Genomic DNA, 13,852 nt, shown 5'->3' on the forward strand with positions numbered 1-13,852 from the left:
TCTTCTCTTTACTAATTTAAATGACACATGTAAATTTCATACAGATTGGCAGATAACTTTTGATGTTAGAGCATTCACAAAGTTCAATAAAGTGAAACACGGGCCATAACTCTAGACGTAATAAACAGAAATTGCTGAAATTCAATAAGCTCCTTTGTTTCACACATTTAAATAATGCATATAAATTTCAGAAAGATCGGATGATAACATTTGGCGTTAGAGCGTTCACAAGGTTAAACAAGGGCCATAACTCTAGAAGTAACAAACGGAAATTATTGAAATTAAATAGGCTTCTTTGTTTCACTAATTCAAATAATGCACATAAATTTCAGAAAGATAGGATGATAATTTTTTGGGTTAGAGCGTTCACAAGATTAAACAAAGTGAAACAAGGGCCATAACTCTAGAAGTAATAAACGGAAATTGCTGAAATTCCATAGGCTTCTTCGTTTCACTAATGTAAACAACATATATCAATTTTAAAACAATTGGATGATTACTGTTGGCGTTAGAGCGTTCACAAATTGTGGACGGACGGACGGCAATATACGTCCACATTTTAATGTGAGCATATAAAAAGCCAATTAAATTACCTTTCTAGTGATACAAGTTTCGTTTTTGTTCTTTATTGATAATGCACTCAAAACACAAGTTAAAAAGTACCAGGGGTCTCAAAAACCAGAGTCGCATCGCATTTTGTGAATCCAATCGTGCCGATTGCTAATCAATTTGCTCCAAAGTAGCTAACTTGATTCGCACAAATGCTAATCATAAATTTTGCTTTTATATTTTTTGACTGTGAAAAGTTGTAGACAATTTTATAACGATTTCTTGACATTTCTTTGATATTCTCTTTCCTTTTTCTCCCTCTGCACGGATGAATATCGGAAATTTAAAAAAAAAGGTCTGGATCATCCAGACGTCAGATTTATCGAGCGCAAATCACATCAGCCAAATGACCAAATGTTCGAGTCGTTCATTCACAGAGCGCGTGCGAAAGAGCAGACGAAATATGGCGTCTTTAGCAAATCGTGGAGTATCTGTCAACACTGCCTCAAATTGGAAGTCCAAACTGCCTCAAATTGGAAGTCCAAACTAGACCCAAACAACGAATGGATGGACATTACAGCAATAAATGACTTTGTTGTGAACATTAAATGCTTGTTGTGTTTAAAATACGTTGATTCCCTAAAATGCCATCGAAATTATTCCTATACGTTTGTTACCGGCGTCCCTGGCAGTGCCTTAAAGAAAGACAATTTAACAAAACACAGAAAGTTGGACCAGCATCTAAGAGCAGAAACGATGGCCAAGGGGACACTAACTTTAGAAGACATCTACAAAAACACACCTTTAGGTAAATTTATTGAAATTTCCGTACTCGAATCGGCCTACAAAATATAAAAATAGTAGCCTGTTGACACCCCGACAATACGACTTGTAAATCCCGACTAGAGTAGATGGCAGATGCCGCTGTTGGTTGCTAATGACTCGACAATCCACTTATCATAGTAACATTAACACATTTTATAACTTTGTGGAAATTATCCGGGATGCCTTAAATTGTTAGTTTCTTTTTATATCCCTGTCTCTCAAACTGTACGTGGCATGCATCTGCCATCCGACCAACAGTTCTTATAAAATTAATTTGGATCACATTCACCGTTCAGTCACCCGTAAATTGTTTATTTCAGCAGATTTTGTTACTGAAGTTATTCTGGCTCTTTTGACATTTTATAAAGGAGAGAGGGGAGGGGGCTGATGAATTAAAATTACATAAGCTTACCGTCTATTTTATTTTGTAATTTCAGGTAAAAGTTTTGCCATTGTCGAAGACAAGGAGTTTGATAGAATCAAAAAATTAATATAACTTTCTTATATGATGGCCAAGGAAGAGATGGCATTTGCAAAGTTTATCAAAATTGCAGAACTGGAACAAAAGCATGGTGTTTCTTTGGTGGGACCTTACATAAATTACCAAGGGTGCAGAGAATTTACAGAATGTATCTCAGATGTGATTTTAAAACAAATGGTTTCTGAAATAAATGATTCAAATTACTTTTCAATATTAACGGACTGGAGCACCGATAATGCAAATGAAATGAAATGGAGTTTAACGTCCTACTGTTCTGCTCCTAACCTGGGCTAATGAAGACGGGCATACGCCATACAGTGTGCTATGAGGGAAATTTTGCCCGGACAGCGGCACTACGGCCTACTCTTACATCGAATTCCAACTGCCAAGGGATCTTTTACGTGCACGCCAATGTGTACACGGGACCTCGGTTTTTCGTCCCATCCGAACGACTAGACAGCTTTCCTTGTCAGCCCCTCCGTCCTGCATCACTGACAAGGGAGAACCATGCCGGAAAATCTGGATGAACTACCGATAATGCAACTCAAGAAAAAGAAATCATATATGTAATTTATATTGACAATAAAACTGGGGAAGTTAAAAGTTCTATGTTAAAACTTAAAGAAGTAACAGATGGGTCTGGCCAGGGTTTGAAAGATTTAATAGAATCAACTCTAACCGACTTAGGTATTACTAACTTCAAGAAAAAATGGATAGGTCTTGGTGCCGATGGTGCAAGTGTCAATATGGGTGTCCACCGAGGTTTGGCCACACAAATTCGTGAGGACGGTATTCCTTGGTTTATAAATGTACACTGCTTTAATCACAGGCTTGAATTGTCTGTTAGAGATGCCTTCAAAAATACATTCATGGATACAGTTACAGAAAAGCTCCACATTGTACAGAAGTCCAAAGAAACTACATGAACTTCGAGAATTGGGTGAGGCCTGGGGTGTTCATGCATCAAAGCCCTGTAAATCAAATGGTACAAGATGGGTCCAGCACAAATTTCTAGCTGCAAGTCAACTGAAGAAAGATTACAACCTGATAACAAGTCATTTAGAAACACTGGCTGTTGTGAATAATGACACTAAGGCCAGGGGCATTCTGGAGGGAATAAAAACATTAAATTTTGTAGGTCACCTGCTTTTATTTTTGACTGTCTTGAAACCCTTGTATGCTCTCTCCCTAGCTTGGCAAAAAGATGTGATTGACGGGTCTCATATTTTATCAAGTCTTTCTATTATTTGCCAAGAGTAGGATGACCCATGCACTCTACAGAAAGTTGGTCTCGACACGGCTAATGTGCACGCTTCAGTGGTAGTCTCGAACTATCAGAGGTGGACTGTATGATACTATAAATAGCCATGGCACGTGCAATTCTCTACAAATCTATCAACTATTACAGCCGTAAAAAATCTATTGTTGACGATTTTGAATAGCAGTAAAATTTAGCTTCTTGGTTATTACAGCAGATTTAGAAATTACGTTCGTTTTATTTTTTAAATTGCTTTATCATTAACTGTATCGTTAAGAGCGGCATCTTTTGGTTTAGTACAAATAATATCTCTGAATCACTTTCGTTAGCAGGAACATGATACTAGCAGTAGTTTCATTTTACTTTTACAAGCTTCTAAAAACAATTGTTGAGCTGGCTAACGTGCGTTTTTCTAAATTCAATTTCTTGTTCCAGCTTTCTGTTATGTTTCGTAAAAAGGTAGTCTTGATTATCCCGACCTGTCAATCAGACGTAGAATGGTCGGTACACTGGTTAAGTGAGACTAATTTCAAAACAAGGGCACGCAACCTATCTTTTACTCAAAAGTGTCTGGATGTTATGGACGAAACTTGGAACCAGTTTCAGTCTATTATTTATAAATCATTAAATGGTCATAGCTTATTAAGTACAACATGATCGTTTATTTAGTGACTATAATTGTGTGAAACTGATTTAAATATTGTGGCGTAATTCTTGAGATATTTGGAGATATTTATTTATGGTGGCTCACCCTACTACAGGTGGAAGTTATTTCATTTGTGACTTAAAGAAGATATATTATCTGGGATGTTTGACTTGTCTACGATATCACCTCAGGTGGAACTGGACGTAAAACTCCAGGAACGAACGAATGGGATGCGATTTACGGCTTTCCAAATGTATAATTACCTAGGACGTGATTTACCGATTTTTGATGTATTTGTCAATGGCGGAATTACTATTTTGAATGGATAATAATACTATGACCACGGTAAGGCGAGCATCTATGGGTGTTTTTTTTTTATATTCACCCTTCATAAACGGCTCGCGGGAAAAAAAACGATTCATCTTATAGTTAAACATAGCAGATAAATTAACAGGTGTTGATTTTTAAATGCATCTCGGGAAATTGGACTGCTTGTCTAATAATTAAACGCATTAGACAAGTCAACGCTTCGGCCATTTCTAAACCCCTCTCGGAGAAATTAAACGGTGTATCATTAAATTAAACTATACTAATTAAACGATTTTTGTAATTTCCAAACGATTTTTATCAATATCAAACGATGTTTTGAAATTAAACTATATGCATAGTTTTTAGCGCTATAAACCCCTTATTTGACGATACAGGGGTTACAGTGAGATTAACAGGCATCAAGCCTTGAAATAACTGCTAAGGTTCCTTCAGCCTGACATGTCAGGCTGAACTGATTTTCGGCCGGACATTTCAGATTTTCAGCCTGACAAATACTTTATAAAGTATATAAAACCAAAAATCTGTTGAAATTTACTATGTTTATATATATTATTATACATACATTTATTAATAAAATAAAATGATGACTCACATACAACCTGGAGTTTTAAGTTTTTATATGTATATGGAATACAACTAAAGTTCATATAATAATATCATTAATCTCTTTGGTGGGGCTGGGGACTAAATCCTAAAAACTCTGATTAAGATTCAAATTTAACTAAAGAATAGACATCTTGAGTTGTCGTAAATGGTTCAGAAGCTGCCAAGTCATTTTTGATCCACTTTTCTACGGTTCGTGTTTGTAATTTTCGAACTGGTGACGGCGACGGCCCCCGTTTATTAGTGTCTTCATGAGAGACATACAGTACCAGTCTTTGAATTTTCTGGAACAGTCCCACTAGCCGGGATATCCGTGTCCGAGATTTGGGAAAAGTAAGAAGTTATTTTATTCGACATGTTTTCACGGCTCTTCTATTTACATTCACATCGGAAGTGTCCAACAAAGTGAGATATTTTTGTATAAAAAGTCTGTCCCTAATTACATCCATAGTCAACTTGAACATTTTCTTGTAAACTAATTTTAAAATATTATTACTAATAATTTATATAATTACATGTCATGTTAGGTGTGATTTAGAGCTAATCATATACGAAAGTAACGCAAAGCTAGCTACGAGACTCGAATAACCAGTGTAAAAGAGCCGATTCTCAATATTAATTATTCATTATTTTATCTTCATGCGGCCGAGAGAGATACATGTATAAATAGTAATATTTTTATTATGACTCAGGTTGTTGATAAAACCAGCATAAAAGAGTCGATTCTAAAAATTATTGAAGATTTTATCTGCACCCGACCGAGATATAAATAGTAACATTTTCACTGTGACTCGGGTCATTGATATTTTTGGTTCTGGACTTTCGAGTCTAATAATAAATAGCGATCGACTCGAATATTTAATAGGCATAGATGATGATGGATTAATAGGCATAGATGATGGTGACGGATTAATAGGCACATGTATAGATGATGATGATAGATTAATAGGCAAAGATGATGGTGACGGATCAATAGGCATAGATGATGATGGCAGATTAATAGGCATATGTATAGATGATGATAACAGATTAATAGGCATAGATGATTTTGATTCTGATGGAATAACTGGTACATGATGTACAGATGATGGAATTAAAGCCAAAGGCATACATTCTGATGATGATGATGATGATGAAATAATAGGTACAGTTTCTTCAGCTCTGTCCTCTGAAACAAGGAGAGATTACCAGACACAGAAATATACGCCCACAGCAGCTAAGTGGGATAATGGTTGTTGAATTGTGATTCTGTAGAAACATTGGGAATAAACACTGTAGGCCTATAAAAATTTATAAATTTCAAGTGATCGCATTTACAAATGCTTGGGGGTGGCAATATATAGGTCTAACCACATATACATGTAAATAAAAAAATTTAAATTTAAAAAAAAAATTATTGTTATTTTCTCATCCAAATAAATGAAATAAAATACAATTATTGGGGAGAACATCATGTAAAATATAAATTGTTTAGGCATACAATTATTTTGATACCAGTTAGTAGAATCTATGTGATTGTTTTTTTTAATTAGGTAGGCCTACTTATTGATTTTTACAGAGCAACGGAAACCTAGAATTTATATCCCTGCAGATTATAGAAATAGGCCCTATCCAAATAAAGCAGGCCTATTTTTTATTATTTTTTTTTAGTTAGTTGATCAATAGGCCTAAATTGATGATATTTCTATTGCATTACCCCAAAAATCCTGCCCCCCCCCCCCACAGACAAAAAACCCAACAAAAACAAAAAAGATAGGTTGCCAGGCAACAAAACATACGCCCACAGCAGCTAAATCGTCCGAGCAGTCGACAAGGGTTGTCACATATTTATTCTTTTGCAGGTAATTAGGGGAATTTAATAGACAATTTCATACAGATGACATTATAATTTCCGTTGTTTGAAGGTTCACAAGGTTCTAAAATCTAAAACAAGGGCTGTAACTCTGGAAGCAATCTACAGAAATTGTTCAAATTCGACAGGCTTTTTTCTTTTTAATAATTCCAATAATGCATATGAATTTCATACAGATCGGATGATAACTTTTGTTGTTCGAAAGTTCACAAAGTTCAACAAAGTAAATCAAGAGCCATAACTCTAGATGTAATTGATGGAAATTGCTGACATTCAATAGGCTTGTTTGTCTTCATTTCACTAATTCAGGTGATAACTGAAACTCAATAGGCTTGTTCGTTTTACTAATTTAAATGATACATATAAATTTCATACAGATCGGATAATAACTTTTGTCGTTAGAGCATTCACAAGATACAACAAAGTGAAACAAGGGCCATAACTCCGGAAGAAATTAACGGAAATTGCTGAAATTCAATAGGCTTCTTCATTTCAGTAATTTAAATGATGCATATCAATTTCAAACAGATCGGATGATAACTGTTGTCATTGGAGCGTTCACAAGATTCAACAAAGCGAAACAAGGGTCATAACTCTAGATGTAATTAACGGAAATTGCTGAAATTCAATAGGCTTCTTTGTTTTACTAATTTAAATGATGCATATAAATTTCATACAGATTCGTTGATAACTTTTGTCGGTAGAGCGTTCACAAGGTGCAACAAAGTGAAACAAGGGCCATAACTCCAAAAGAAATAAACGGAAATTGCTGAAATTCAATAGGCTTCTTCATTTCACTAATTTAAATGATGCATATCAATTTCATACAGATCGGTTGATAACTTTTGTCATTAGAGCGTTCACAACATTCAACAAAGTGAAACAAGGGCCATAACTCTAGATGTAATTAACGGAAATTGCTGAAATTCAATAGGCTTCTTTGTTTTACTAATTTAAATGATGCATATAAATTTCATGCAGATCGGTTGATAACTTTTGTCGTTAGAGCGTTCACAAGGTGCAATAAAGTGAAACAAAGGCCATAACTTCAGAAGAAATTAACAGAAGTTATTGAAATTAAATAGGCTTCTTCATCCCACTAATGCAAACAACATCAATTTCAAAACAATCGGTTGATAAATGTAGTCTGTAGAGTGTTCACAAGAAATTGTGGACGATGGACCGACGGCAATATACGACCACATTTCCATGTGGGCGTATAAAAAACTAGTCGGCATTGAACTGTCCCACTGATTAAGAGATGTGGTCACAATGGAAGTGAAAGAAGGCCCTAGTCGTGTGTCATTGATCAAGGTCAAAAGTAGGTCAAGCAATTGACACAGCTGTACATTTTTTTTACAGGTAAACATAACCATTACAGGTGGATGCGGTTGTGTCCAAAATTGTCAGTTGGGGGATTTGATTAATGTACCACCGAAAATTCACTCAATAATATCACCTTTTTTATGTTTCTTGTTCAAATAGGACGAGAGGGTTAACTGTCGTTTTTCAGACATTATTATTGTTGGGTGTAGGGTCGGCTAGTTGCTACGTATTTTATTCCATGTCAGTTTACCGATATATAATGCTTGAAAACTAGTCGGTATAATGACAGTTTTTGAAAGAAAGTATGTGAAATAGTCAGGTATAAACAGATAAACCTTGTAACTTTTTTTTTATAATTGATGGTTAAGATTTCAAGTAGAGCGGGTGAAAAAAGGATAGGCACGATATTAAACTACACCGGTAACTCTTTTTGAAAGGAGATACAGAATACCGCTTGTTTCTTGATTATCGCATTGTACTTTTTAACGTGACTAGGCCTACAGACTACAGTACCGGATAACCGTGACGCTGTTTATTGTTGGGCGTGCAGATGAGTTAGTTTGTAAACTCGCCGGCTACCCGTTCTATATTTTTTACGTAGGAAAACGCTGTACTACCAGTACATGTATACTTAAAGAAGTACTCCATTTTACAACCTTTTCATGATGTAACAAATTGTCAGATGGAATCAAAATATAGCCGGCGCAATGAGCGAAGTAGGTGGGGAAATTTGCCGGCGGCCGACTCTTAATGAAACCCCTGCCTGCTTTCTTTGAAAGGCGGGCGACAATAAATATTTATGCATGTATTATTCAAGAAACTACTGAATGGATAATACTAATAATAATAATGATATTTGAAAATTACTTACTACATGCATTAGCTATTAAAGGTGCTAAAAAATCTTCATTTCCATACTGTTTACTCATCACTGCAGTCTTAATGGCATTACTAACTTCAGTTTTATTTCTCAAGTCTTTAGCTTCATCAACAACTAAGTCTATAATATATTTAAAACAAATTGAAAGGATATGGCAAGTAACACTGGAACCCAGGGCACGATTCCTAGAAAATTCTTAAGCAAGTTCTTGTCCTTAGATTTTCAGTAGACTTTGCATTTAAATAAACTTACCTTATTTTGTGTTTCCAGAAAATTCTTAAGAACATTCTTGTGCTTAGATTTTAAGTAGACTTCATGGTAAGCACAATCACGTTCTTAGGTCTTCCAAGAAAAAACATAAGCACAACTTTGTTCTTAAACATTGTCAATCTAAACACAAGTCCCAAGCAACAAGATGGGGAATATCCTTTAGAAACATTCTCGTCGAGAAGGCTATAGAAAATTTTGCATCTACCCTGAAACCATTTTATTTATTTGCCCATTAGTAAACAACACAAACACACCGGCTACTAATAAGATCAGACCCTCTCACATTTTTTCAGCCTCTTTGCATGTGCTTATGTTTTTTTTAGCTTGTTGCACATTTTATGTGCATTTGAATCGAACATTTGCCGGGCAGTTAATGCCATCATAGATCGTATCTAGTACAGTTCTATGTCATTGATAAACAAATAAAGCAGCCGACCAATTTATGACGTAATTCGCATACCAAAACTTGTTTTTTTGATTGCCATTATTGAAACGGTACAGATCGGCAGTAGTCGGCATACTTTCATTCTATCGTATTACGAATTTTGTAGGAATATTACTGACATAAATTTGAATACCGTACGGGAATTAAATATGAACCAGCGGCTGCCAGGCAGGATACGCCCACATTTTCGAGAGATGGATAGAGAACAAGCTAAAAAGAAAGTGATTTTTCCTACAATCAAGGGCCATAATTCAGGAAATTACAATTCAATATGTGCTAATATCGAAAAGAACCGAGATCTTTGTGTTATAAACTTACATTTCAAGTTTCAACAAAATCGGATAAAAATTGTGACCTCCATAGGATCCACAACCTTGATATACCATATTTTTTACGTTATTTGATAACGATGGATAGAGAACAAGCTAACAGGAAATTACAATTCGATATGCGCAAATATCGAAAGGAACTGAATGAACGGCAGCCAATTTGTCTGTCAATTTTGGGCCGATTTTCACGAAATTCGAACTCAGCTGTCCTCAGTGTGTAACGGTGATATAATAATACGTTTTTTTAAATCGGATAAAAATTATGACCTCTATAGGATCCACAAGCTAAAAACGCAATTTTTCGTACAATCAGGGGCCATAATTCAGGAAGTTACGGTCCGATATGTGCGGATATCGAAAGGAACCAAGATCTTTGGGTTATAAACTTATATTTCAAGTTTCAACAAAATCGGATAAAAATTGTGACCTCTATAGGGTCCACAACCTTGATATAACATTCTTATGCTATTCCAGAACGAACGGCGGCCATTTTGTCTGTCAATTTTGGGCCGATTTTCACGAAATTCAAACTCAGTCGTCCTTAGGGTGTAACGGTGATATAATAATACGGATAAAAATTATGACCTCTATAGGGTCCACAAGCTAAAAACGTGATTTTTCGTACAATCAGGGGCCATAATTCAGGAAATTACGGTCCGATATGCGCGAATATCGAAAGGAACCGAGATCTTTGGGTTATAAACTTACATTTCAAGTTTCAACAAAATCGGATAAAAATTGTGACCTCTATAGGGTCCACAACCTTGATATACCATATTTTTACGCTATTTGAGAACGAACGGCGGCCATTATTGTCTGTCAATTTCGAGTCGATTGTCACGAAATTCGACCTCTGCTGTCCTTAGGGTGTAATGGTGATATAATAATATGTTTTTTTAAATTGGATAAAAATTATGACTTCTATAGGGTGCACAAGCTAAAAATGCGATTTCTCGAACAATCAGGGGCCATAGTTCAGGAAGTTATGGTCCGATATGAGCAAATATCGAAAGGAACCGAAATCTTTAGGTTATAAACTTACATTTCAAGTTTCAACAAAATCGGATAAAAATTGTGACCTCTATAGGGTCCACAACCTTGATATACCATATTTTTTACACTATTTGAAAACGAACGGCGGCCATTTTGTCTGTCAATTTTAGGTTGATTTTCACGAAATTCGAACTCAGCCGTCCTTAGGGTGTAACGGTGATATTCTAAAACGTTTTTTTTAAATCGGATAAAAGTTATGACCTCTATAGGGTCCACAAGCCAAAAAACTCGATTTTTCGTACAATCAGGGGCCATTATTCAGGAAATTCGTGATATAATAGAACGTTTTTTTAAATCGGATAAAAATTATGACTTCTATAGGGTCCACAAGCTAAAATTGTGATTTTTCGTACAATCAGGGGCCATAATTCAGGAAGTTACTGTCCGATATGCGCAAATATCGAAAGGAACTGAGATCTTTGGGTTATAAACTTACATTTCAAGTTTCAACAAAATCGGATCAAAATTGTGACCTCTATAGGGTCCACAAGCTAAAAACATGATTTTTCGTACAAACAGGGGCCATAATCCATGAAGTTTCGATCCGATACATGCCAATATCGAAAGCAGCCGAGATCTTTTGGGGATACACCTATATTTCAAGTTTCGTCGAAATCGGATAAGAATTGTGACCTGTAGAGAGTCCACAAACAATTGTGCACGGACGGACAGGGGCGACGGCATAATACGTCCACATGAAAATGTGGGCGTATAAAAATTGTGACCTCTATAGGGTCCACAAGCCAAAAACGTGATTTTTCGTACAAACAGGGGCCATAATCCATGAAGTTTCGATCCGATACATGCCAATATCGAAAGCAGCCGAGATCTTTTGGAGATACACCTATATTTCAAGTTTCGTTAAAATCGGATAAGAATTGTGACCTGTAGAGTGTCCACAAACAAATTGTGGACGGACGGAGGGACAGACAGACAGACATCCGGACGGACAGGGGCGATGGCATAATACGTCCACATGAAAATGAAGGCGTATAAAAATTGTTTACTTGCTATTATCGTGTAGTTGAATACTTATCGTTTATTTTCCCGAAAGGGGTGTATCAATCATTGTCCCGTTTATTAGATGAATGGTATAATTATCCTGAGTGGTGTGTTTCAATCAAGGTCGCGTTTATTTATCTATGCGGCTGCAGTGTTTATCTATTAGATGAACTGTTAAATTTCCCGAAGTGTGTTTAGCTGATCTGTTTAATCACGCGCTGTGGTGTTGTTGGACAGGTTGATTTTAATTAAGATTATTTACATATGAAGCAGACAAAATATTAACTAAAGATAGGTTGCCAGGAAATGAAACATACGCCCACAGCAGCTAAGTTGTCTGAGCAATCAACAAGAGTTGTCGGATATTTTTTCTATTGTCAGTAATGAAACATTTATAATACACTAAAATCTGCTGATTAAGATTAACAACTCAAAGTAATTATCAGAAAATCATTAGAATTTGTTTGGCATTTAGTTCTGCCCCATGCTAACGTTTAGTACACAAAACATTTAATATCATGGATTTAGCTCAAGTCATAAAAATTCATTGAGAATCAATAAACTTGTTCGTCTCAAGACCTTAAACTCTGTTTATCAATCTAGAGTCAATCGGATGATAACTTTGGTCTCGGGAGCATCCACAAGATTTTTCAAAATGATCAAGGGCCATAACTCTGGCAGTAATTATTGGAAATCATTGAAAATCACTGGGCTTTTTCATCTCACGACCTTAAACACCGTGTACAAATTTATAGTCAATCGGATATTAACTGTCCACAAGATTTTTAAGTGATCAAGGGCCATAACACTGGCAGTAATTATCGGAAATCGGTGAAAATCAATAAACTTCTTCGTCTCATGACCTTAAACACTCTGTATAAATTTAAAGTCAATCGGATATTACCTTTAGGCTCTCGAGCGTCCACAAGATTTTTATAAGTGATCAAGGGCCATAACTCTGGCAGCAGGGCTCGAAATTCGTTTTTTTCGATCGAAGGCCAAAGTGCAACCTTGATCCAAGGCCAAAAATTGAAAATCCAAGGCCAATTTTTATGTCATGAATTATGATATTATCAGCTTATTTAGAAGGTTTTAATATGTCGATCATATGTAAATCTGTTTATTGTAGATCTTGTTTCTCAGTCAAAATGTTACAGGCCTGCCTATCACATCACGTTCAATATTTTTATTACTTTTACAAAAATAATGCATCCTTACAGTTATAATGAGAAAATTCTTATCGTACCGTTTTTAGTACAATTTTTCTATTCTAAAAAATATTTAAAAAAACGGCATGTAGCCATATATAGAGTTGAAATTATTGCTATATATCGGTAGAGCTGGGTAAAATATCGATAGTATCGATAAGATATGCCAAAAAGCACTATCGAGTACCGGTATCGTTCTCTTCGTCTATTTTTCGTGCGTGCGTAGGAGTCGACTCGATGTTTTCTGTGACTTAATCCTTCATATATATATATATATAGCCTACATCGGTCACTTTATATTTACTTGAAAGTCTCAATCTCAATTTAGCTTTTTAAAAAAAATGTTAAAATAAATTCACCCACATTTAAACAATACTTTAGTTTGAAACAATAATCGCCATATCATGGAATTCGCTAAATTGGAGATACCCGGATGTGTAAATAATTCAGAGTTTTTCCCCTTTCAGAATTCGTCTGCTCATTATTTATAAATGACATAGCAATGATGGATGACAAAAACGTTTGTATTTCTTCTTTCGGAATCAAGGCTGTATTTTTTTAATAATAATAAACAATTTACGAATTCGTGATAACAAGCTCTTTAGGCTATTACATTTTCTTTAGTTTTTGCACACGAATCGACAACGATTTGTCCACCATGTTGGTATTTGTCGCGCTCACGTACGCAATGTTTTGAATCGACTCGTGCTCATTTTATTTTGGTTTCTGCACATACATAGGCCTATCAATGGTATTTCGTCATTCGGAACCAAGGCTACATTATTTAAACAATTT

At 35.5% G+C, this 13,852-nt stretch overlaps 1 protein-coding gene across 1 annotated transcript in view; it reads right to left on the reverse strand.

The window, feature by feature from the left end:
- LOC126811191 (T-complex protein 1 subunit theta) overlaps positions 1–13,852 on the reverse strand; it is a 230,372-nt gene that overhangs the window by 139,704 nt on the left and 76,816 nt on the right. Inside the window, exon 5 of the mRNA XM_050536755.2 lies at positions 8,742–8,870. Coding sequence (XP_050392712.2) covers positions 8,742–8,870 — 129 coding nt within the window. The remainder of the gene's footprint in view (positions 1–8,741; positions 8,871–13,852) is intronic.

Source organism: Patella vulgata, chromosome 2, assembly GCF_932274485.2.
Source record: "Patella vulgata chromosome 2, xgPatVulg1.2, whole genome shotgun sequence".
NCBI classification, from domain to species: domain Eukaryota; kingdom Metazoa; phylum Mollusca; class Gastropoda; family Patellidae; genus Patella; species Patella vulgata.